Source organism: Phragmites australis, chromosome 5, assembly GCF_958298935.1.
Source record: "Phragmites australis chromosome 5, lpPhrAust1.1, whole genome shotgun sequence".
Lineage (NCBI taxonomy): Eukaryota > Viridiplantae > Streptophyta > Magnoliopsida > Poales > Poaceae > Phragmites > Phragmites australis.
Genome location: NC_084925.1, coordinates 45,695,621 through 45,721,585, shown reverse-complemented (window position 1 = coordinate 45,721,585; position 25,965 = coordinate 45,695,621). Strand labels below are relative to the sequence as shown.

Here is a 25,965-nt window from a genome sequence, read left to right as displayed (position 1 = left end):
GAGAGTCGAAATGCTGGCAAAATATGTTTTTTCCCCTGAAGGCAAGCTAAAAGGGTGCCTGGCGCAAGCGAGGGCGAGGCAGAGGTGTTTGTCGCACGCTATTGCGTCTGTGTAGTTTATCTCAGCTGTTCATTCTGATAATCATTCGTCTTTAACTTTTTCTCCTACCTTACAATTTTTTCCGTAAATGAACAGTCGGATAAACCATACGTCTGTATGCCCGCTAGCGGAAGACCGGAGCCCCGAGCGGCAGCCGCAGCCACCGCCACCGCCGCACGGCGTGTCACGTACTCGCGTCCTAGCAATGCATCACCTACCCGATCGGCAGCTGCGCTCTCGTCGTTCCGAGGAACCCGCCGCCCCGGCGCGCTACGTGGCTGCGCGATCTCCCAGGCGGCACACAAGGGACACGAACCAACGCAAAAGGTTTCGTGATCTCTGATGAGTGCATACAAGAGTCCACCAAGCACCGAAAAGCCCCTAAGCAGCTCACGTGTTTGGGGCATCCGCTAGCCCACTTCGTTGCATAAGCTTACGATTCCTCGGCGGTCAGCTCTGCCGGGTCCCGAAGACAACAGCTAGCTACGCACGAGCGTGGAAACAGAGCGATGGCCAGCTGCAACGGCGAGTCGAATGCGACGCCTTGCGATGGCGTCGGCGGCGGGGAGCAGCAGACATGGCACCACCAGGAGGTCGGGCACAAGAGCCTCCTCCAGAGCGACGCGCTCTACCAGGTATGCTGCCGTGTAGATTTTTCCACTCCAAGCTGATGGTTTTGGTGCGATCGATTTCATTCGCGTTTCGCAGTATATCTTGGAGACGAGCGTGTACCCGCGCGAGCCGCGGTGCATGAAGGAGCTCCGCGAGATCACCGCCAACCACCCCGTGGCGTGGTGCGTGGCCGCCGTGATGTGCCCGCGTCCGAACTGGTTCGAGGGTTCTGATTCCGTGGCTGATCTCTGCGAAATTCCCCGTTTCTTGCAGGAACATCATATGACGACGCCAGGGGACGAGGAGCAGTTCCTGAGCATGCTTCTCAAGCTCGTCGGCGCCAAGAGGACCATGGAGATCGGCGTCTACACCGGCTACTCCCTCCTGGCCACCGCGCTCGCCATCCCCGAGGACGGCACGGTTAGAAGTGCGACCCGTTCTTAGCTTATTCCCTTCCTTAAATCACAGGCTTACTCATGGCAGTTCGTGCCTGCAGATCCTGGCCACGGACAATCGGACATCAACCGGGAGAACTACGAGTTGGGCCTGCCGTGCATCAAGAAGGCCGGCGTCGCGCACAAGGTCGACTTCCGCGAGGGCCCCGCGCTGCCCGTCCTCGACCTCCTCCAAGACGTACGTCTCCCGGCCTTCAGAAACCATGCATTCATCAATGGTCAGTCAATCGACTTGATGCTGGGCGCTTGCTAATGAAGGATGTGCGATGATTTGCGCACCCGCAGGAGAAGAACCTGGGGTCGTTCGACTTCGTGTTCGTGGACGCGGACAACTACCTCAACTACCACGAGCGGCTGATGAAGCTGGTCAGGCTAGGCGGCCTCGTCGGCTACGACAACACGCTCTGGAACGGCTCCGTCGTGCTCCCCGACTACACGCCGATGCGCAGCTACATCCGCCACTACCGCGACTTCGTGCTCCAGTTCAACAGGACGGTCGCCGACGACGACCGCGACGAGATCTGCCAGCTCCCCGTCGGCGACGGCATTACACTCTGCCGACGCGTCAAGTGATGCTACGCAACGGAGGATGCCGTTGGCTAGTTGGTTACCTGAATACTGGATTACCTACTTAAACTATCGATATCGCTGATGGAACAAACTAGTCTCTTTACTAATGCTATCTAGGTTATCTGCACTCTGTTGTGCATTTTGCCATTTGCGTGGAGCCGATAAAGAATACATACAGCTATAGAGCGCCCTGCTCCCCATTTTTAGTGTTAAACTCTGCTCAATGACTTACGACTTCACGTCCTAAAATGTTTCTCAAAGAGATGGGAATCGAAATGAGGCATTCACAAATCACAACGCAGGGTTGGTCGCACTGATCAGCAGTCACAGGCCCAAACACCGATCGAGCCGAGGGGAAAAAACAAGCCACAAAAATGGCGATCCTTATCAGGGATCAGCATTTCTTTATACAGAAATGACGGACTGCAACTTAGTTCATACAATACATGGCTTCTTATCCCGCAACTAATGATCATACATCAACTTCATGCAATACATGTACCAAAAGGCATATTTTTGCTCTTCCAATCAAGAATTTAATGACCAGATTGAAAAGGACAAACAGAAGCAACATGCACAAAGACAATTCCACTAATCTAAATTCACTGTAAATCCATGGATTCACAGAGCAGTGACTGATACAAGTAGCTAAAGCAGTCTGGCCTGAGAGAAAAGCATAACACCATTTTTGCTTACAAACACCATCAAGCTCAGCAAACGATGGTTGAAAGACCAGGAAAAGTAGGAAACATGACAATATCCATACAAGTCTTCAGGACTTCATGTCCTCATCTTCTTCGATCTTTGGCGCAAGATAAAATCGAATGTAGCCCATCTCCGCAATCTTGTACTCAACCACCACTGGTAGCTCAGATGAAAGGCTGATTGTCACTTGATCGGCCAGGGAGGATGCCTTGGTGAAGGAGTTCATGTACCTCAGGGCAAAGGTCAGAGAAACTGGCTCTTGCATCTCTATAATGGTAGCTTCTTCTGGCTGCATTGATACAAACAGCATCCATTAACTATTGAGAACATCCCACTTTTGAAGCAATATCTCCTAAAAGCAGTAGCACAGATACTAACGAGGTAATGGTAAAAGCACTACGGGAGACATCATGCTTAGAAATTTTACTAGTATCCTTCATCGGTAATTTCTTATTTTATAATAAAGGAATCGGAAATTCCTGCTTACACGCTAGAATAATGAAACCTCATTCAACTATTACTTTGGAAAAAATTAGTGAGCAACATACAATGCCTGATTAAGATAGTGTCACCACTACCAATTCAATAACCAAATGAAGACGAGCTCTGCTTTCTAAAAATACCTAGCTCCAGCACTAGACAAACCAACAAATGATATAGTATTGAAAAAGATATCTTATTGTACAGATCAAACTAGTACTACACAAAACATGGAGCAGTACCATTAGCAAGCAAAGTGTGTAAGCACAATACTGAAACGGAAATTCTAAAGTGGTATGCTCTTCATCCTACATGAACTAGCTAACTATGGTGACTACACTGCAGATGAACAGAAGATGACTTGGGCGAGGAACAACAAGTGCACATTTGATACTAACTAGGTACTAAGAAGCTAAGAAGGAACACCCCTGTATCACCATCCCTAACATTTTCAGATTACAAAAGCACGTCAAATATACATAGGATGGGATTCGCTCCATTTTGCAGCACTGACAGGGTGAAGGTACCTTATCCACAGTTTGGTTCTGCCTGCAGACAATGTTTGCAGATCCAATGTCTCCAGAGGTCGAGAACTTGACGCCCTCCTTAGTCACCGAGATGACAACTAAAACAAAAAAAAATGACAATTGTTCAATCCACAAAAACTAGGACCATCGGTGTGCGACAGTAAAAGCATATTGCGAAAACACATCAAGGAAGATCCATGTACCGGTGTCCCCGATGCTGCTGAGATCCTTGCAGATCCTCATAAACTCAGACGACGGCATGCGAACGATAGCCTGGTACTCGGAATCCGGGATGCCGAGGTGCTCGCTGTCGATGTCCATCAGCTTCATCTCGAAATCCGCAATCTTATCTTGTTCTATTCATTCACACCAAAATCACCACGGTCACAATCCAGAGCCATTAAAGCAGCACCAAGAATAACATGAAAGGTGACAGCTGATTGGGCACTTACTGGGCGACTCGAACATGAAGGTGACGGTGTCGGATCCGTCGTCGGCCTTGATGGTGATGATGTCGTCGTTGCCGGCGCAGCGGAGCATCTTGGCCATGTTGCTGAGGTTCATGCCCATGGAGAGGTTGCGGTCGCAGCGGTAGTGCTCGAAGCCCTCGGCGCGGAGGAGCAGCGCGACGAGCGCGACGTGGCTGGAGTCCATGGCCTGCAGCGAGAACCCCGTCCCGGAGCAGTCGAAGTTGGCTTCGGTGACCAGGTCGCGGATCGCCTCCAGGACCTTCTTGAGGAGGCTCCCCTGCACCAGCCGCAGCTCCAACATCGTGGCGGCGCTTCCTCGGCGGCGGCGGAGGGAGGTCGAGAAACCCTAGGAACTGGGCGCGAGGGGTTTGGGAGAAAGGGGAAGGGGAGATTAATAGGGAAACATTTGGGGACGCGGAGTGCTAAAGGGAGGGAGATAGTATTTGGGGAAACCGCCGACGCCGCGAAATATTTTTCGCGCTCCCTTGCTCTGGAAGATTCACCTGGCAGGTGGGTCCCAGTGTGGTTTTGTGGGAACGGCCCCACTTGTCGGTAAGGGAAACGGGGATGGCGGTGGTCCCTGCGTTTGTGATTTGGGAAGGGCGGGCCGCGGGCACTCCGGGAACTGAGGCGGGAGACGGAATTGCTCTCCCGGCATTTCCCGCCATCTCGCTGCGTGCACCAGTTCCTGCCTTCCCTCCAGTGATTTTGATTTTTTGTATGCAATCGCGTTTGAATTTGAATTCGAATTCGAAGCCACACAGAATGGACGAAGAGTCATATGTTGCGGCAAAAATCATATAGTTTCTGGCGACGAATTGAAATTGCCGTCGTTGATAAAATTTTCGACTACGGCAACGAGCGGCGATTTCAAACCCGGACGCCGAAATCAATCGATCGAGCTCGATCCTGACCGTCTACTTGAGATAACAAAAAGGCTACAGAATTCACAGGCTGCCATTCTTGAACTGAGAGCAAGCTCCGAGCCGAACCCAAAGTCCCAAACGGGCCACAGGCCGCTTACTCCTCCATTAACTTATTGGGCCCGTAGGGCTCCCGTTCCAGATGTGCTGGCACGCGCTCGGTTGCTCGTACGTTCTTTTTGTTTTCCGCCGGTGCGGGCTGCGCCACTATCGGCCGTCTGGGCCAATAGGTTGCAGCGCTTCGGTTGCTGAGTTTTTTATTTTTATATTTTTTCTATTAAATATTTAAATAAATAGACTCTCTAAATGTGGTTTTGGTAATTAATGATAATACATATATACTGATAATTATGTTAAGAAATATTAGTAGGTTATTGCATATGTGATGCATAGAGGATTGAGCATAGATTAATTGAGGAATGTCATGTGATCAAGAGAAATACGTTAAGATGAATAAACTCTAGATGATGCTCAGGTAAGTAGTGATAATTCCTATGAACTAACAATTATGCTGAGGATTGTTAGTAGATTATTTTATAGGAGATGCCTAAGTGATAAAGTATGAATTTTTTGAGAAATACCATGAGATCAAAAGATATGCATCGAGATTATTATGCTCTAAGTGATGCTCGTGTGGTTAATATGAAGCTAGAGAAGAAGAGACATCGGAATTTGAGGATGATCTTAAGAATATTGACAATAAGTGTGAAGACAAAAGTTACTTGTAGAAATCGAGTAACTAAAAGTATTAAATTATCAATTGAATATTATGGACTAACGCATGTGCTATGTGCTTTAGAGTAAGTTGAGATTAGATTTCATATGAAGACAAATATTGAATTGAGATATTCAATGTGTCAAGTTGGAAAAACAAGATCAAGACAAACTTTGTGGACAACTTATGTGCTTGATGCTTGCGGTTCAAACCTCGGTGATGAACTAGATGAAAATGATGTGAAAAGAAAAGTCTTACATGCTTAGTGCATGAGAAGCAATCAAATGAACTTCATCAAGTTTTAGGAAGATCAAGAGAAGATCGAGATGAGAAGCGAGGATGAACATCGTCATCAAGCTCGGGTGAGGAGTTGATGACAAATCTATAAGAAACATCGAGACTCGGATGATGTGTTCGTCAAGTCCAACAGGATAACTAGTAACAGGATTAATAAGATAAATGACATACTATTAAGAAGGGTCTAAACGATTGCTTGAGTTTTGTCATATGTTGATAAGCTCAATCTTGCATATGGATACTCTCTTTGGTAAGATGCTATAGTTTATAAACGAGTTTTGCAAATAGCTCAAGTCCATATTCCTACTTTGTATGGCATGTCACTAAATTTGCAAAGGTATCAATTTAGATATATAGCCCTCTAAATAAGCTTTCCGTAGAGTCTAATACCATATAAATCGGACATCAGGTTAGAAAGTTATCGTTGTTTCTCTGAGTGTCAGATATGCTGGTCACAGAGTGAAAGTTTGACCGCCAAGATGGATGGCCTGACCACTGGAGCTTGCACAAAACTTTTATCTCACTAGAACGGGTGGCGGTCTGACCGCCAAGTGTTGCCAGTTTGACTGTCAAGGAACAGATAGTTTTGGTACTCTGTTCCACGCTGACGGTATGTCCGCTAAGAGGGTTGGTCTGACCGGCGGAGGCCTAAAAAGCTGTAGCGACTAGTTTTAGAGCCATTGGATGAGTGGCAGTCTAACCGCTAGTTGTACCGCTGTCTGACCGCTAGATGCACAGAGAAGTTAGACTTTGGGCAACGGCTACATTTTGGGTTGTGGTCTATACATACATCATGTATAGCAACATGGAGTGTCTCTCCTGCACCCATTAAGCATCATTGAGCTAAGTAAAATCTTCACCACACGTTTATGTATGTGTTGCACATAGAGAGGGTTATGAGGCAAGAATTAAGTGCTTTTGCATTAGTGATTGAGATTTAAGCACTTTGTGAGAATAGAGTTCATCTTGGCTTATTACTCTTATTGTTTGCCAACACCTAGACGGCGCGGTAGTGTTGTGATCCGGTGATCTTCTCAAAGAATCCTGTGAGAAGGCCCGATGTGATTGTGAGAGGCTTTTATGCACGGCTTGCCAAAGTGCTAAAATGCAACTCTGGTGGAATCGAGGTAGTGAGGTGTTCATTGGATTAATCTGGCTTAAGATTAAGTTGCTCGTAGTGAGCCTCTTCTCGTGGTGAGAATTGCATATTTTATAAAGGAGCGGTTAAAGACTTGAACCCAACTCAACTTGGATTAGGGGATACCGGTAAGTCTTCGAGACCACAAAATTTTAGAATCACCAATTCACTCCTTCTAGTCGGCTTCCTTGATCCTACACACAAGTGTGTTTGGACGCTTCCACAGAAGCCAAGTCCTCCACTGCTCTCCTCCCTGTTGGCGTAGGGTATTGGCCAACAACAACCTGATCGCCCTCGGCCTGGTCAGAGTGTATCTGGTTGGTGTTGACCTAGTCAGAACGAGTCTGGTCGAGGCAGGGTTGGTCAACCCTCTACCATCCAGCACCGCTCTTAGAATCTCCACCCGTGGTCACTGGTTGGCTCCGAGCAGTCTAGTGACTGACAAAGTGGTGTTGGGCGATAGGGTGGTCGTTTGGGCGCCCAAATTGATGTTCCAAATGAACCCCATGATCTCGTCTGCTATCAGACGCGTGACATCAACATCAGAAAGACCCTGCAGCGGCCCAAATCACAAATCCTTTTTCTTTTGATAAGGATTTAGGATGATGATTGTAGGGAGAGGCCGAACTTACCGGTATGAGTCATTCATTCTCTAATGAAGGAAGTTTACATAGCGGAGGAGCGCTGCATGGAGGGCTATCCTTTCTAGGGGCAACCAACATTAGGATCCGGATCCGCGAATCGATGGCCTCATCGGTGATTTGGACAATAGGAATATGTAAAGAGTCACACGTCTAGAAAAAAAATGCCAAAGAAATAGATACAATGTTACCCATGGATCTCCCCCAAGTGTTGTCGTTAGTCCTAGTATACAGGCATGCTGGATGAACCCTCCTTCACAAGGGGGATAATCAGCGCTCGATGAAATCACAGTGATGTCTGATCCCATCAACCCGGCTTTCCGAAGTCATTTGACCCAAGTGGCGAGGATCATTAGCTTCGGAGTTGTCTTTGGGGCACTCCCTCGGTTTTCAGTGATGAGCGTCAGTGTGCTCGGCACGTGCATGTTGTCCAAGGTGTTGCATGCCAATAGGTAGAACCAATACTCCCTCCAGCACGACAATGATGATTTGAGGCCCATCTAAATGTAAGAATCCACGATGCCGTCGCAGAGATGGAACCCGCAACTCCCGGTGGCAGGTCTGGTTATCGACTAGGCTGAGTAGAAAATTCGGAAGAGATTGAGACATGGCTCAACTCCAATGAAATTCTCGCATATGTGAGCAAAGAGTTTGGGGGCTACCTCATAACCATATGATGAACCACTCAGCCCACCCAATCCACAATAGAGTTTAGGGGCTATTGTTGACGTAAAGAATAATGAGATCACTTGTTTGGAGGGTCCAGGTCGGCAGACGTCAGTTGGAAGTTAATAACTTTAAAATCATAGCCCCTACGCGATCAGACGGGGCTCACGTGACCAGTCCCTTGGTCACAGATGAAAATCCCGCGACCAGCCCTTGCTGATCGCGAGGTATGTATTCACCTAACAATCTAATCACATTTAATGATATATACTCATGTGTTTTCTTTTCTGAGGTACCTTTTGATCGGCGAAGTCGTGGACTGGTATAGAGACGGTATAACCTATCCTATAGCATTTAATGCTACGACATGGCTTGACATGGTAGTGTGACGAGTGTGCAGCATGCGTGACATTGTTTAGTGGACGGGCCAGGCGTGTCCGCCCATCCCATCAATGATGACCTCAGAGTAGCTATTTTACCAGGTATAGAGTAACCATCATATGTGGCATAGTGTACCTATTTATACACGGTACATCTCGCCTCCTACTATATAAAGGAGGGATTGGACTTGTAAGGGTGATACTCTGGATAACTTTATCCAATCTAAAAAATATATAGGACGTAGTGCTATTATCCCGATAAAGATTTGAACCTAAATGTACCTATTATTCTTGAATTCTTTTGACACACACCAACCACTACCAAAAACATTAATCTTGCACTCATCATCCAACATATTAGGATATATTATCAAAAATTATCCCTCAACATCATACTATTAATATGAGTCACCTTGCTAGTTATATTATATTACAGGATTATTTGCAGCATGAACGGCGCAAAATACATGGGAAAATCTCTCAGAAAATATTCTCGAAACCAAGAGCCGGTCACATACGTGTTGTCACAGGAGGTACCCTACTGGAAACTGCTGCCTTGCCTCTTGACACCAAAGTGCTTTCACGGTTTCAACCCCCCCCCCCCCCCCCAAAAAAAAACTTGATAAAACATGTACTACTATCTCAGTGCGGCCAGAATTGCGTGGGTCTGTAACTACCCCAGTATCTTCAGACGTTTGACAGATCGTAAAAAGTCACTGCAAGAAAAATTCGCAGCGGAACGTTGTCAGCACCAATCCACAAGGATGAGATGAGCTCCAAACATAAGCTTTGCTCCAAATGGAAACAGGAAGTCAACGAGCTTACTCCCATGGCACGTCTCCGACCAGCATCCAGTCCCCTTCCCCATCCTCGTAGGTGACCACAGGTCTGGTGGAGCTGCTGATTTCCTTCTCTTCTGCACCAAGATAATAAATTTGGGAATCAGAATATGTTGGATGATTTCCTCCTCTGAATTCTGATGGAATAATGGTTTGTACCTTGGCTGTTGGCGGCGGGGAACATGCGGCCGAGCGTGACGAGGAGCTCGCCGTAGGAGGCATGGAGAGACAAGTCTACCTTCCTGCCGATGGCATCCCCTTCCTTCTTCACCTTCACGTAGTTGGCGCCGCCGCACGCCCTGCTGCGCGCGGAGCTCACCGGCGGCCACCCGACCAGCTGCTTCTTCTTCCTGCACGCGTGATCAAGCACGCAAAGATTTAGCTCGACTAGCTCCAAAAACAAAATTTTGAGACCAATTCGAAGAAGAAGAAGAAGAAGAAGATCGCACGCGGCCAGGCCAACTCACTTGCTGCTGCCGTCGTCAAAAAGCGGCAACGTGGCAGTCGTCGCCTGGAACGCTTCCCTGAATCCTCTCTTCTCGCTTGAAGAATCCGATGAACAGCTGAGCTTACCGAGATGGTTGATCATGAGGTGCGCGTTCGGTGGCGCCAGCCCAAGCTCCAGCTCCATGTCGTATTGATCGATCCTCCTGCAGCTGCTGTCTCGCTGATGGCAAGTTGTGACTTGTGATGCGATGTAGGCGTGCGCTAAACAGATTGGAGAGAAGAACTTTGGAATTCACATGAGATGACAGTCGTGAGCAAGAATGAGAATGAGATGCCCCGTATATATATACAGAGAGAGAGAGAGAGAGAGAGACGTGCGGTGCTTGACAGCGGAAGATGATCAGGAAGAATCGATGCCTGGATGGGGCGGGGCAGGGTGTCGGGGTTTAGGGGGACCCAAAGGCGGCCAATCTGTCTGTCTGCCTGCCTGTCTGTCGATCCATGGCTGCCCAAAAGCTTCCATGCTTTGCCTTGGTTTCTTGTAGCCTATCGAGTTGTTTCGTGCTGTTTGTTCTTTCGTGCTGTGCTGGAGTGCAACAGCTTAATGACAGCCTGAGGCAGGGGTCAATGGGCGGTGTCATCATCTAAGTAGTAGGAGTACTCATCTGCCATGGGATTCGTGTCTGTGGGCTCTGTCAAATTCAGTGCAGGCTTCAGTTACCGCACGAGATGCGTCCGCGCGCGTAAAGCTGAAAGCTGATAGATACGGCCCGACCTGCCGTCAGCACCGTGTGGAGCAGTAGTAAAACTCAAATGCTCCGATCGTCGTTCATCGATGGAAAATGCAATCCCAAAATGTGTTACGTGCGAGGTGGTTTATTCACACCGTCTGTATTTGCAGAGATTTATATACTATGTAGTGAGTTGTGTGCGTTCTCTATTATGCACCTTAAAGCACCTTCTTCTTGTTGTATATTTTTTAAAATTTTAATATGATATTTGCTTCTCTGAGCCAAATTTCATTTGCAGCTAGACCTTCTTATTGGTTTTGGACCCAAGCCCTTGTCTGGTGTGCCCTAAATGATGCCGGCTGACAGGGTGAAGAGATAAGGAAAAAATCCCCTTCGGGGGGAAAGGGATGGCGGTGGCAGCAACTGTCTCTCCAGGCATCTCGCGCTCAGGGCTATGCTGGGTGTCGTCTTGGCTGGTGCTGGCCGTTTGATGCAGCCTGATGGGAAGGTGAGCGCGTAGGGTTCGAAGGGGTGGCTCATCTGTGCCGTGAGTCGGCTGCTTGCCTTCCCCTTTTTCTACTGAGGCTGTGCTTTGATTCGGTTGAGGAGAAATCTTGTGCATCTCACATTTTCTGTCTCCCCTCTCTTCCCTCTATGATTTGAGCTTTGGCGGTTGGGAGCTCGGGCTCCAACTGTGATTTGGTCGGAGCTTTTGCGGCATTGCGAAGGAGACTTGTTGGTGTTCGGAGCTGCGCTACTGAGGCTCGCCCGCACTGCAGTGGCCGTGCGGTCGAGGTACTGTATCTCCGTCATCCCTCCATCCGGCGACAACGGCGGGTGTTTGGATTTCTGGGACTGCGGCAACTGAGCCGTGCCTTGCCTCACTCACCAGCTCATTCCAACATATTTCACTGTGAGCTTTCTTCTCCATCTGATCTGAACTGTTGGATGCCTGGTATACTTGCTCAGTGATGATGAATTTCATTGAAATTGAATTAGGATGTTGAGTACAATAGATACAACCTTTATTCTCTGTTTGCAATTGGCATAGGCAGTGATATGATTTTTCAGTTGATTATGTGGACTTTGATCTCCTGCTAGCTGAATTCTGTTTTTAGTTATCTGTCATTGTCTATTTGCTTGTACTCTTGGACTTGAGTGGTAATTGTCTCTGAGTTCAGCACAATGTGAAGATTGCTTTGCAATCTGTAGCTTGGAGCAGCTTCTGTACTCCTTTTTGTCCTTGTGCAGGGAGGTGCTAGTGTTCTGATCGTCTGTCTTGTGAAAACAGAAGTGCTGAATTTTGATTCTCAGTTATAATATTTTTGTAATTCTATCCAGGAGTTTGTAGAATTCAGAGAATTGTATATCAAGGTTGTTATATAGATGTAATCTCATATCCTAGTTTAATTTGTGATATGACTAATAGATCACATTGGGAGCAGATCTTTATTGATCTGGAGCCAGCTGACAAGAATTCTCTGAGAGCTATTTTAATACCACATCAAGTTTAGTTCAGTTATAAATACATGATTGATATTTTCCGTGCTCATGATATGACAGTCATGCATCTCATACTCATGTTTTTGTCATGTGTTTCCTTCCACTCGAGTTATTTCTTTATTGGAATATATATATATATATATATATGCTTTTTATATCGCACGTATTACAACACTTCTTCCTCTATTTCTTCTCATGGATCACATTCAAATCAATATCCGTATGAAATCTTCGGCCATAATCTTGACGAGCTTCTAGCTCCATTTCTTCGCGAGGCACCACATTCAAGTCAATTGCTCTCAAAACTCCTTTGGACTTAGGAAAAGATACCAGAATTTCCTGTATTTAAGCGCCAAATGTGTTTTGGACGAGCTTTTCAAATTTCGGACTAAAGGTAAGTAGGAGCCATGATGCCAAGAAAAAATCATTCTACTGTGTCATTGCACAAATATCAAGAATGCAACAAGCCAAACCATTAGTGAGTACCAGTACTTTTTTGGTGCTGTTATGAGGGTTCATTTTAGTTCTAATTCACTTAAAAAAATCATTACCTAAATTTGCGTGTTTAGTTAAAAGGTGACAAGTATTACGAAATAGGTACCCTGAAGAAACACGGACATTCCGTCGACCTGGGGCACTCGGGCACCGCGCCGTCGGGCGTGGAAGCCGGCTGCGGTCGGCGACTCGGGGTGCGGGCAGGGCACATGCGCGTGGTGCACCGGACATGCATGTGGCCTCTCCTCCTCCCCGCCGCCCGGCCGGTGGCGGTGGGTGTCAGCCGTTGCAATGCAGTGCCACCGGGAACAGACGACATGCCGACTGCATTGTTCCGCGTTGCTCGTTCGGTTCGGCCCGAAGACTCTGAACTCCGAGCCAGATGTTCAGGTACATGCCAAGTCCTCAGGGACATGGGTGCATGATCAACACGATCGCCAGCTCCACCAACCGGCCATTGTTTAAGCACAAGCTCCTAGCACGAGATGTTCGCCTCCATCCAGTGCTCGGTGCCGCCCCCGATAAGTAGACATAGAAAAAGTACGGAGGAAACCTGCAGATTGTATTTGTATAGTTGTATTCGGTGGCTTGGAGGAGAAGGGAGGTGGAACTACCGTATCTCGCGTGTCCGCCGGGCATGGCGGATCTCTCGGACAGCTTTGTCCCGTAACCACTCCGACTTGTCGGCGTTCTCGCACTCCCTGACGCCATGTGGTGCACAGCAGGGGTCCGGCTCGATCGATTCTCCCCGAGCTTCCGTCTGCGCTCTGCATCCATATAAACATTCAACTGGATATCGCTTTATCTGGCCAGATCTTGAACTGCCAAAAAATCACATGATGCAGAATTGCAGATATCTGGCCAGATCTTGAACCCCCAAAAAAAACATGATGCAGATATATCTGTGTGCCACTGTCCCTGTAAGGCTACTACTTGCTACATTCCCATTCTTGGATCCTGGAGCAAACTAGAATGCCAAATTCATGCACGTCTCACAATCCCAAAATCCGTCTTTCTGAATTCTTGAAGTTCTGCAGGAAACAGCATAACCAATCAACCATACACAGTCAAAGATAAATTCTCCAAGTCCAGATGTCATCGAGAGGGCCGCTTCTGTTCCTTTCATTCTAAAAGCAAACTGTACAGAACACCTGGAGATGGCTGACGAGCTTCATCTGGCTGGGTATGCATCCATCCTACCGGAGTCCAGTTCATTGGGATGAGTGATAATGCTCGGGAAGATTCATCGGTAGCTTCACTGTCTGGTCAATTCCATGATTGTGGAGGAATGGCTATGCATCGTATCCATGATTGTGGGGATCAACATCCTGTGAACTAACTGCCATACAGCAGTCAGCATGTGTCTGTGAATTCACAATGCTACATAATTATAACAAACACTCGATTTTAAAGGGATTCAAGTATTTGTTTTTTAAGACTACATAGGGATGTAAGACTACGAGGGTTAATAAAGCTTCACTTTTCAAGAAAAAAAAGGAATGTAAGATGGATACGAGTTGTCAGTGCTATTCGACTATCACATTCGATAGGTATAAGTATGGTCTAAATATCGCCACTTGCTTAATCATTTCCTCCCTGCCCTAAATAAAACTAATAATTTATTCCCTTTTTGATTTTGTATGCAAAAATTGAATGGGAATTCTATATGTAATTTCGCACAACATGTTATTTTACACGATCTTTTTTTATTTGTACTAAAAAACAATATACGTATCCTCTTGTCATATTCATACTTAGATGAATGTTTTTTTAATGATGTAAATTCATGTTCGTTTAGGTGACATAAATTAAATAATTAGGATGGCTAAATGTGCTAAGTACCATTTTGTACACGTCTACACTTTCCTCAATTGAGTTGGTATCCGATTAGATTTTCGTATATGTCAATCGCCATGTGTTCCTTTTGCACCGCACATTCAAAATTTGCACCCATGTTTGTCTAGAAATTCCAAATTGTGGCTGGACAACATCTGATTTGTAATTGATCTGTAATTCACACATTTCTAATTTATCAATGAAGTATTTATTTGTCCTTTGCCTTTACCAACGACGATTGTTTTGAGTAGTCTCTCGTAGCACGCTGGTTAGGGTCATTTTCTGGGCTTACAACCCTTGTAAACTCTTTACACGTACACTTGGAAAATATAAAAATCCGGTAAAAAATCCAAATATATAACTATATAAATTCAATAGTATGATATATACGATATAATAAAAGTAGTACTACATCAAGATTGACACGTGGCAAAAAAAAAGGGTGGCAATGTTTCAAGGCTGTACATGCATATGACAGAACTTCAACATCGGACAGGCACATGACAAAACTTCACTGCACATTGCGCACATTTGTTAAACATGTGAAAATTCCCGCACTCAAAGTCCTTGTTTGGATCACAATATTCATTCCAAAATCCTACAGGAGTTGAACTATTTTTTATTTATGAAATTCCATGTCATTATTGAAATTTACAATTGAATGTTTAGTTGGACATACTCTGTACAAATCCACCAAAAATTGCTTTAGAACTTCAATACAAAATTCGCACCATCATTAAATCAGTGGAAACCCTGCATTCGAACATGTCCTTACTGTACCCTCAAATTTGAGCATACTTTGTCAAAATTCGCACCAAATTCCCTGATCCAAATGGACCCAAAAGAAAAATACGAACGACCAGGGGCCTATTGGCATTTTCCCATTTCCACTCCTCTAGATCCGCCAAGGCGGGCCGGGCCCTCTACGTCCTCGTCGCCTCGCCGCGCCGCGCCTTCCCCACGCGGCAACCACCTCGGCGTTCAGATCCCGCGAGCTCTCCGCTCTCCACCTCCCCGCGCGGCGGCGTGTCCTCCCCGAGATCTCACGCTGGATACCGTCGAGAAGATCGTCGAGGACTTCGCCTCGGACATCGCCATGAGTCCCTTCTCCTCCGGCACGCGTCTCCGGTGAGACCCCGCGCCCCAAATCTCCCCAACCCTCGCCGGATCCGTGTTGCTCTGCAGAACAATGCTGTAATTCTGCTTCGTGTGCTGCCGCAGGGACATGATACGCGCGATACGCGCGTGCAAGACGGCGGCGGAGGAGCGCGCTGTGGTGCGGCGGGAGTGCGCGGCAATACGCGCGGCCATCAGCGAGAACGAGCAGGAGCTCCGGCACCGGAACATGGCCAAACTCATGTTCATCCACATGCTCGGCTACCCCACCCACTTCGGCCAGATGGAGTGCCTCAAGCTCATCGCCGCCGCGGGGTTCCCGGAGAAGAGGGTTGGCTACCTCGGCCTCATGCTGCTCCTCGACGAGCGGCAGGAGGTGCTCATGCTTGTCACCAACTCCCTCAAACAGTACACCCGCACGACTCTATCTCTGCAATGTCGCTGTTGCGAGTGTTGTTTCTGCAAATGCTGTGCTGAGTTTTGAGTAATGTTAGTGCTTAATTTGGAGCAGAGATCTCAACCACTCTAACCAGTTCATCGTTGGTCTTGCGCTCTGCGCGCTGGGGAACATCTGTTCTGCCGAAATGGCACGGGATCTGGCGCCTGAAGTGGAGAGGTTGATGCTCTGTAGGGAAGTCAATACAAAGAAAAAGGTACTTTCTTGCGCACTGTAATACAATCCCAGTGGGTGAATCCAGTAGTGCATGACCAAAACAAACTGCTGTCACGTGAATTGTTGATGTGTAGTGTTTAAGGGCTTCAAACAGTCATGAAACTTAGGTATGTTGATTAAAAAACTACGTATTTTATGGGAACTACCAAAATCATTGGCTTTTGTGTACGTTTTCATCCGTTGATCTGTATGTAAACAACAATCTAAGTAATTTTTGGATGCAATGCAAACAAGTACCTTTTGGATCATTTTTAATTGTTTTCGATGGTATTTACAAAAAATTACACGGCGCGCATTCATTTTGTTTTGCCTTTTCATCTTTAGCAATGAGTTCTTTGCTTTATTTTTGATGGAAACATTAGTTATGTGTGACATTATTGATGGTCTACTTTTATCTGTTTATTAGGCTGCTTTGTGCTCTATAAGGATTGTAAGAAAAGTTCCAGATTTGGCGGAGAACTTCATGGCACCTGCCGCCTCATTGTTGAAGGAAAAACACCATGGGGTTCTGATATCTGCAATTCAGCTCAGCACAGAACTATGTAAAGCCAGCAAAGATGCGCTGGAATATCTGAGGAAGGTAAGGACATTCATTTTTTTTACACCTGAGGTCATTTTGAAATGACTGGATCAAGCTAATGGCCACTATTCGTTTTTAGTACCAAAAGTTTGTGCAAGAGAATTTTGCACCGTTTAGCAGCCCACAATTCAAGCAGCATTCCAGAAACTGTTTTGTGGCCTTCAGTCTGTCACCATATTTTGTGAACTACTCCACCACTAGTTCCATGTATTTTCTCCCAAAATCACCAATAGCACCACGCGGAAGCGCACAAAAAAACCAAATCATCGTTTCTTTATCTAAGTTTTTCTTCTATCGATCTAAATGTTCTGTATTTGATACTTTGATGCATCGCTGGTCACTACTCCTTGTTGTATGTAAGCGAAAAGTCATGGTTTGTAATATTTAACCTTAATATTTTATATGTTAAAAATGGTACTACTGTAATACTTGAGAGGTTGAGATATGCGTTATCCTCATATACTTTTACATTTCTTTTTTCATCGCAGAACTGCATTGAATGTTTGGTCCGAATACTGAGAGATGTGTCCAATAGTTCTTATGCTCCGGAGTATGACGTTTCTGGCATTTCGGATCCATTCTTGCATATCCGAGCTCTTAAACTTATGCGCATATTGGGTCAAGGAGATGCAGATTGCAGTGAATATATGAATGATATTCTTGCTCAGGTGATTGATTAATCTGTATCTTTGGTTTCACATGCAGAACACGGCCATTTATTGTTCATCATGCAAAGCATGCATGATTAGGTCTGGGCATGTATTTATTATTCTTACTCTTTTTCTGGTTTCTGATATATCTCTGTGATTTGCCTTCCAATCAGGGCAGACCTACAATATCATGGACGCGATATATAATACAGTGAACTTAGTTTTGCACTTTTCCTTTTTTTGTTGTGAAGAACTAGTTTTTCATTATTTAGCCCATAGACAGATGACTCATGTATTTCATGTTCTGCTGATTACACTATGATGTATTTCCATGAGGTCCTTCCTTAAGGGGTGCATATGTTGGATTCTAAGTCCATCCCTATTTACTGTTTTTTCCCCATAGGTCACCTTTTTTTTTTGCAGTTGAGTGCTTCCTTGTATATTAGAGTGGATAACTAACCATCATTGTTATGTTTATACAGGTTGCAACAAAAACTGAGTCAAACAAGAATGCTGGAAACGCCATTCTGTATGAATGTGTTCAGACTATAATGGGTATTGAAGCTACCAGTGGTTTACGTGTTCTGGCAATCAATATTTTGGGTAGATTCCTGTCGAATCGTGATAACAATATAAGGTCAATCTGCTATTGCTTGTTGCTCTAGAGTCTTGATTGCCTATTTTTTCTACTTTTTTTTAGCCCAAGGTGTTTGTGAATAATTTCTTCAACCTTTCTTGATGGACCTGCTAGTTGTCATAGGTGATTATATTGAGCTTGCAGCTATAGCTTATGAATATTGATTCAGCTGTAACTATTTTCTAGCAATGATACATGGAACAATTGGTTGCTGTTGGTTATTTATCTTGTTTTTGATTAATGAAGTGCATATTGGTTTATCCATCTGCTCATAGGAGTTGTATTTACTGTCTCTATCACTCTTTCAGATATGTTGCTCTGAACATGCTTATGAGGGCCATTACAGTAGACGCACAAGCAGTACAGAGACACAGGACAACGATATTAGAGTGTGTAAAGGTAAGAATGCATGTTACTCCGTCCGATATGCTGAGTGTTTATCTTACTATACTACGGATTAATTCATGTCCATGTATGTACGGTATTGGACTAAGAACTCTCATTGTTATTTTTTGATAACATTCTGCCCAAATGATGCTGTTACCTCACCCTGACAGTCCCACACTTGTAAAGCTTCAACATGCCATTGTCCTTTCAAGATTTTAAGCATTCACATCTGTGCAAGCCCCCTGTATCGTGCTAACTCAGTGTAGAACCACCTTTTGGTTTCAACTTTCAAAAATCCTTGAATTAGTAAAAAAAAACGTGGCAAAGGGGTTGGCATATCTAGTCTAACATTGTACCAGGAACTGTCGGTACTTTCATTAATCCTGCACCCTTGGATTAGAGAGCTTCTGTTGTAGTTGCTAAAGCTGGATTCATATTATATGGGGGCAGAGTGAGAGTAATCAGTTTGTATGTTACTGCTCTTGCAAAATGACCAATTTTACAGTTTTGCGGGCTGCAATCAACACTGGTATTTACTGTTTTTGGCACCCTAGTCCTGTTAATCTGGCTTTTAACATTTCTAATTGCTGTGCACCTTTCAGGACGCTGATGCTTCCATTCGCAAAAGGGCCCTTGAACTTGTTTTCTTGTTAGTCAATGATACAAACGTAAAGCCTTTGACTAAAGAGCTTGTCGATTACTTAAATGTAGCTGATCCAGACTTCAAAGGAGATCTCACAGCAAAGATATGCTCAATAGTTGAAAAGTTAGTATCTATTTCTCTTGTTGGTTGCTTGTGAACTTATGGAGCGTTTAACATGTTGCATCTCTAATAGGTTTTCTCAAGAGAAGTTATGGTACCTTGATCAGATGTTCAAGGTTTTATCTCTGGTAAGTACCTAAGTACCATGGAGCTATTTTTATATCTGAAAAGTATGCACTCCAGAACATCATTTTTTTGGTTTCTTGCAATTCTTACTTCTAACCTTACATCTTTTTGCTGCAACACTGTTGGAGCCACTAGGTCTTAGTTGTTTCTTGATCCTTTTTCTGAGCAAGCCTGCTCAACTTGCATGCATGTAAATACGGTACAATTTAAGTCTGTATGCATCGTACAAAGTGGAAATTTCAAGTGAGGGTATTACCTGCATTGGCACTTTCGCACACTTAGATAAGAAACTGCGGGAAATGAAGCTTCCAGTAATGGTTTGCTAATATAGCTAATATGATAATATGGTTTGCCTTATAGTTGGGCCTCCTGCATTTCTCCTTGCCTTTTTTTTTTTACCTCATGTATACAAATATGCACACAGCAACCTCCAAATGCCTGGCACTTCGGAGAAATCAACCACAATCACAGGTAATTCGTCATAGCTCTTTTGAACCACACGAAGATTGCTATCTTAGCACATCCGTTAGCCTGTCCATTTGTAAAGAATTTTTTTGAATTGCACAAAAACTTGTATTGCTACATGTGATTTTAAATCTATTTAGATGTAGCAGCTACAGTGATGACCTGGGGAAAAATATTGCAACTGGTATTTTGGACAATGTTCATAGTTATGTTGCGACCCATTATGTCGGTGGGGGATACCAAACTTAAGAGAAAAATTAGCTGGGAGATCAACATGTAATTGTTTGAATTAGAATTGTAATCCACATTGTTATTTGATGCATAATGCATGCATTTACAATTGGGAAATACCTCCAGGTTCTCTTGCCTTGGCCAACGTGCAAAAACAATCCAACTTCATGTTGCACCTTGTTCAACAGGCTGGAAGTCATGTGAAGGATGATGTATGGCATGCCCTTATTGTTGTATTAAGCAATGCATCGGAACTTCAAGGATACTCAGTGAGGTCATTGTATACAGCCTTACAAGCATATGGCGAACAGGTTAGGGAAAATTTTATGCTCTTTATAGTGACATTCCATTTGATCCTATCAGATGTTTGTAACTTTGTTAACATTATGTTGTTTAGGGAAGTTTAGTAAGAGTAGCTGTTTGGTGCATCGGTGAGTATGGTGAAATGCTTGTGAACAATGTTGGCATGCTGGAAGGGGAGGAACTAGTTACGGTGAGTGGATAATTCCACGCTTTGTTCTTTTTCTGACCCTCTGAACTAGCTCGATTATGCTTCCATCTGACTGAAGTGCTCCAGAATTTGTCACATATTCAAGTTCTATTGTTGTCTGCTCTAACTTCTATGTGAATGGGCCCGGCTGATGGCCATCCCGGCCCATCTAACAAGGTCTCAGTGATTATTTCCAGGATTTCATTGCAAATAATTCGTTTGGATATTTATGCATGGAACATGGCCTTATTTATAATTTAGACATTTATAAGAGAAATGAATTGCATTAGGACCCTTTTCCAACAACAGATTGGGCTATTACTTGCTTACATTTGTTGTACAAGCATTTGATTTGGTACCTTTTAATGTCACTTGTAACTTGTCAGACGTCATGTGGAATACGTTAACTCGTTCAGGTAACAGAATCCGATGCTGTGGATGCTGTAGAGATCGCTTTTAACCGCTACTCTGCAGATGTGACAACTCGAGCTATGTGTCTGGTTGCTCTTTTGAAGCTCTCCTCACGATTTCCATCGACATCAGAGTAAGATATCTTTCAACTTGACCTCATACGGTAGCTACATAACTTTTATACTTTATTAAATACCAACCAACTCAAAGCTGCAGTGATTTTAACAATAAATTTGAAGGTTTTTGTTCTTTTGCAACCAAGTAGGCAAGCCTACATTGAGAGGGGGAGAGTGTACGTCTGGTTTGTTCTGTGGAGTGTAGAAAGAAGAATACAATAGGGAATAAGGGAGGCAACAGAGGCTGACATGTGGGTCCTTTATATTATTGTTTTCTTTCCAATAAATGGAGGGAGGAAGGGGTGTGGTATCCATTTTGGCGTTCAAGCAAAACTTGAACATACAGGTGACGTTGAAGTGAAAAGTGAATGGTTTTGAAACCAAGGGGTGCTCGTCAGACTTGGACAGGAAATGAGGGTGGTAAAATGGACTTATTCCATCAATTTTCCTTAAAAATCTCAATTTTGGGCAACTGTATTATTTCTTATTACCAGTGAACTTTGGATTTGTTGTATCATTGAATTAAGGAAATATTTTTCCTTGTGCTCCCTGAAGAACTATGTGATGCTGTATTTGTTTGTACATTATTGTAGTCATTGGTGACACGCTGACATGTATGATCTCCTCATCCTTAGGATTCCCTTCAATGCACCTTCTTTACAGGCTTATCACATCTGTTTTGACATATGTTGATATATCTGCCCTTAGTTTTTTTGGATTAATATCTACCTCTAACTACTTCCTATTTGTGTCAACAATTTCAATTGGTGCCTTTTTGTAACGTGGAAATACTTATCATGTAACTAGTGTTTACTATTACCTGGTGATTCTTATAATATATTACCGGTTTGTTAAATAATATGGTGTTACTGTCTTAACAGGAGGATAAAACAAATAGTTGGCCAGAATAAAGAGAATATTGTGCTTGAGCTACAGCAAAGATCAATTGAATTCAGTTCCATTATACAAAGACATCAGTCTATCAGGTGGGTTACCAAAGTTCTAGATGTTTCTACCAGAGATCTCTATGGTATTCTGGTACTTTTGGAAAATATTGATCCTAGAAAACCTGGTACAAGTGCAGATCGTCTTTGCTTGAACGTATGCCTGTATTGGATGAAGCTAGTTATCTGGTGAAGAGGGCTACTACCACACAAGCAACTATTTCAGCAGATAAACTTGCTCCGGCAGTCACTCCTGGAGGCCTTAAGCTTCCAAATGGTGTAGCAAAACCTACCGCGTCTCCTTTAGCTGATTTGCTTGACTTGAGTTCTGATGGTGCGTCAGCTACTACTGCCGCTACTACTACTACAGCACCTAGTGATTTTCTACAAGACCTTTTGGGTATTGGTGGGACAAATTCATCAATGGCAGGTATTTATTTTCAGTATCTCCGTTCTTGTTCCCATGTACTTTCCACGTTAGGTTTGCTTCTCTCGTAACAAAAAGAGTAAATAGTGCTTTATTACCTATTGTGCTCTCCCTCCCTCCTTCCCTCCATTTTCTCTCTATCTGATATGCACTCTTACCTTCTCTGCAATTTGAGTTTACTGCATGCTCAGTAACTTGTTAAAGAGTAATATATCCTTTTAGCCTAACTTTAGTTTTGTTACTATATTATTGGATCTGCTTCAAAATTTTGTATTCTGCCCACAAAAAGGTCTATTACATTTGCCTTTGCCTTTTCAATAAGCTCCAGTGATGCTGTGGTGTATACATTCCAATATCTCATATATTGCAGCAATGTATGAATGAGTTCTGTACTTCAATTATTATCTTTTGTGCATTTATTGTTACAATCTTTATACTTGTTATCAGAAAATCATGGATACCCAGGCCCCTCCAGTATGGTGGCTTGGGTATCCATGATTTGACGACCCTCGGTTGGGCTCTTCGTATGAGGTGGCTTTGGCTTCAGAAGACCGAGCCTTCGTGACCTTGGACAGGGTTGCAAGTTCTGGCTCATCCAAATGCACGTGCTTTGTTTTCTATGGCCATGGTGACTTTGGTTGGAGATGGCACAAATACTAAATTTTGGTCCGATCGGTGGCTCCATGGTCGATCCATTGGAGAATTGGCTCCTCATCTCATTGCGCTAGTTCCAAGAAGGATAATTAACCAAAGGTCCGTGGGAGAGGCTTTAGTTGGGCTCAAATGGGTGACTGACATCAAAGGGGTCCTCTCTGTTCAGGCAATTGACTAGTATCTCCAAATTTGGGATTTGCTGGATGGTATGACTCTTCAGCAAGGTGTGCAAGATCAGCACTTTTGGAAACTGTCAGGATCAGGAGTCTATTCTAGTAATTCGGCCTACAATGCCTTTTTTGTTGGGACAATCAGGTTTGCTCCTTGGAAACGGGTTTGGAAATCCTGGGCGCCACTGCATTGCAAGTTCTTTATGTGGCTTGCTATCCTTAGTCGCTGTTGGACAGCTGACAGATTGGCCAAACGTGGTCTACCACATCCTCCTTCATGTCCACTTTGTGATCAAGCTGAAGAGTCCATCCAACATCTGCTAGTTTCTTGTGTGGTTGCTAGACAAATTTGGTTTAACATTTTCCAGCGAGTTGGTCTGCTGGCTGTGACTCCACAGCCGGACATGGCAGTATTCTCAAGCTGGTGGTGCCAAGAGTTGAAACAGATCAACAAGCAGCATAAGAAGGGTTTTAATTCGCTAATCATTTTAGTGGCTTGGGAAATTTGGAAGCATCGTAACGATTGCGTGTTCAATGGAGCTCCTGATGTGGGAATGGTGGTACAGGCAGTGACAGACCAAGGCGCAATTTGGTGTGCTGCTGGAGCTAAGGACCTTCGGGTCCTGTTAGCTGGGTAGTCTAGGTTTCTGTTTCCTAGTGATTGTATGGTCACCCTTATTTTCCTGTGGCGTGTCTGTTTTAAGTTTTTTTGTGGGGATTTAGTGTTGTACTTCGTTCTTCTTCTTCTTTAATGAAATGACACGCAATTCTCCCGCACGTTTGGGTTTTTTTCCTTTAGCACTTCATAAACTTCTCTCTGTTTATGTTCAGGTGTACCTTCATCTGCAAGCACAGATATTCTGATGGATCTTCTGTCCATTGGGTCATCTCCATCACAGAATGGCCTGCCAGCATCAGACTTTACTCATCCTGGTCCAGGTAATAGTAGTTCTTATTGTACTGATTGTCTATGTTTCTATTTATAACTGTTGCCTAATTGTGTTATACTGATGTAGCAGAGACTAAACCTGTTCCTGTTGTACCTGAAGCTATTGATCTGCTCGGTAGTTTGCCATCAAGTACATCTGTTTCCGGTTAGTTTGGTTTAATATTGACCTTATGATTTGCCTATTTTGCTGTTTATAACTATTGATGATTGTCGACCACTGATGCAGCAGAGACTAAATTCACACCTGTTTTACCGAAAGCTATTGATCTGCTTGATGGTTTGTCACCAAGTACATCAATTTCAGGTTAGTTTTGTTCTAGATATTTGCAAGCAAGAGCTAACTGTAATATGTTCATAGTTATGAAGTGTCTAAGTCTCCTTATTTGAGCAGGACTTGAGAACACAGCCCATCCATCAATAACTGCTTTCCAGAGTGCAACCTTGAAGGTCACCTTCGATTTCAAAAGGCAGCCTGGAAACCCGCGAGAGACTGCAATTCATGCCACTTTTACAAATTTGACATCTAGTACTTTTACAGATTTTATTTTTCAGGCCGCTGTTCCAAAGGTAACATCTTAGTGCTGTATTCTATGTTTGATCTGTCTGTTTACATTACAAATTATATCTGACATTTCATATTTCACCTTTCTGAAGTTGGGTTTTTTTTTCTCGACACGCATTAGTTTTGTGGCTTGCAATTGTCACTTGATGAGCAATGATCATGCTCCACGATAGTCTCCGTGTCATATAACTTGGGTATTTTATGGTCTATAAGCTACCCATGCGGTTGACCATTCGTTCGTTCTTTCATAAATTTATAGGGCTTGACATTTGTAGTTATTCTGTATTGCATAGATCCCTATACAAATGCATATATAACTCGTTTCTTTTCACATCAGATTAATGGGGAGTAGTTGCTTCCTCTTCTTTTCTTTTTTTGTTTATCGACTTAAAGTTCTAGCAAGGCTAAAAGATTTGGTTGATATAATGGTGATGTTTCTTATACTGTCCAAAACCATATTGCAGTTCATCCAATTGAAACTGGATCCTGCTAGCGGCAACACTGTTCCAGCTAGTGGAAATGGTTCAGTCACACAAGGGCTCAATGTCACCAATAACCAACATGGACAGGTATATGAAGATCTGCATCCTTCACTTCCCGTTCAGCTTTTGCGTGTATCTTCTCGCCCCGTGCTTATAGCTGATGTTTCGTTGCTATCCCTATCCTGCCGAGCAGAAACCGCTTGCTATGCGTATCCGGATGTCTTATAAGGTGAATGGCGAGGACAGATTGGAACAAGGCCAAGTCAGCAATTTTCCTTCTGGGCTGTAGTGCCATTTGTGTATAATTTTATATCATGCTGTGATAGTTTTCTCAATTTGACGTTAGAGGCAGAGCGATATTTCTTTACACTGTTGTACGTTTTCTTTTCATTCTTGTCCCCCATTTGCGGGGTGCTTACAGCAAATAGTTCAACGGCCGTTCATTTTTCCTATATATATTATTTATTAAACAGCAGCATTGTGATATCTTCAAATTCATCACTTGGCGTAAATCACGCTTAAGGATAATCGAAAAAGAAAAGTTTTTTCCAGCTCCCGTGTCATTCAAATCTCTCATTTAAGGATCGGAAAAAAGGTTCATAG

The 25,965-nt window shown here is 44.1% G+C and overlaps 4 protein-coding genes across 7 annotated transcripts; 2 read left to right on the top strand and 2 right to left on the bottom strand.

Annotated features, from left to right (window-relative positions):
- Positions 1 to 40: 40 nt before the first annotated feature.
- On the top strand, positions 41 to 2,164 carry LOC133920032 (caffeoyl-CoA O-methyltransferase 1-like). The gene is made up of 4 exons (XM_062364655.1): positions 41 to 734; positions 985 to 1,131; positions 1,208 to 1,344; positions 1,452 to 2,164. Exons 1-4 carry the CDS (start codon positions 677 to 679, stop codon positions 1,737 to 1,739), a joined length of 630 nt encoding a protein of 209 aa, XP_062220639.1. The 5' UTR covers positions 41 to 676; the 3' UTR covers positions 1,740 to 2,164.
- Positions 2,165 to 2,309: 145 nt separating this feature from the next.
- LOC133920031 (proliferating cell nuclear antigen-like) lies at positions 2,310 to 4,352 on the bottom strand. The gene is made up of 4 exons (XM_062364654.1): positions 3,901 to 4,352; positions 3,652 to 3,804; positions 3,449 to 3,546; positions 2,310 to 2,730 (listed from the first exon to the last, which is right to left on the bottom strand). Exons 1-4 carry the CDS (start codon positions 4,217 to 4,219, stop codon positions 2,509 to 2,511), a joined length of 792 nt encoding a protein of 263 aa, XP_062220638.1. The 5' UTR covers positions 4,220 to 4,352; the 3' UTR covers positions 2,310 to 2,508.
- Positions 4,353 to 9,070: 4,718 nt separating this feature from the next.
- LOC133920033 (auxin-responsive protein IAA9-like) lies at positions 9,071 to 10,298 on the bottom strand. The gene is made up of 4 exons (XM_062364656.1): positions 9,985 to 10,298; positions 9,677 to 9,867; positions 9,504 to 9,594; positions 9,071 to 9,394 (listed from the first exon to the last, which is right to left on the bottom strand). The coding sequence occupies exons 1-4, from the start codon at positions 10,146 to 10,148 to the stop codon at positions 9,352 to 9,354; spliced, it is 489 nt and encodes a 162-aa protein (XP_062220640.1). The 5' UTR covers positions 10,149 to 10,298; the 3' UTR covers positions 9,071 to 9,351.
- Positions 10,299 to 15,419: 5,121 nt separating this feature from the next.
- On the top strand, positions 15,420 to 25,848 carry LOC133920029 (AP-1 complex subunit gamma-2-like). 4 transcript variants are annotated; one of them, XM_062364644.1, is made up of 20 exons: positions 15,420 to 15,657; positions 15,751 to 16,053; positions 16,157 to 16,298; positions 16,725 to 16,898; positions 17,387 to 17,566; positions 18,031 to 18,185; positions 18,494 to 18,584; positions 19,175 to 19,338; positions 19,409 to 19,463; positions 20,346 to 20,468; positions 20,555 to 20,650; positions 21,064 to 21,191; positions 22,056 to 22,160; positions 22,259 to 22,548; positions 24,201 to 24,308; positions 24,389 to 24,463; positions 24,545 to 24,622; positions 24,710 to 24,885; positions 25,345 to 25,449; positions 25,556 to 25,848. In XM_062364644.1, exons 1-20 carry the CDS (start codon positions 15,626 to 15,628, stop codon positions 25,649 to 25,651), a joined length of 2,676 nt encoding a protein of 891 aa, XP_062220628.1. In that variant the 5' UTR covers positions 15,420 to 15,625; the 3' UTR covers positions 25,652 to 25,848. The 4 variants fall into 4 exon arrangements, with proteins under 4 accessions (XP_062220628.1, XP_062220627.1, XP_062220630.1 ...); XM_062364643.1 differs by having other exon boundaries at positions 15,484 to 15,657; positions 24,548 to 24,622; XM_062364646.1 differs by lacking the exon at positions 15,420 to 15,657 and having other exon boundaries at positions 15,888 to 16,021.
- Positions 25,849 to 25,965: the final 117 nt, after the last annotated feature.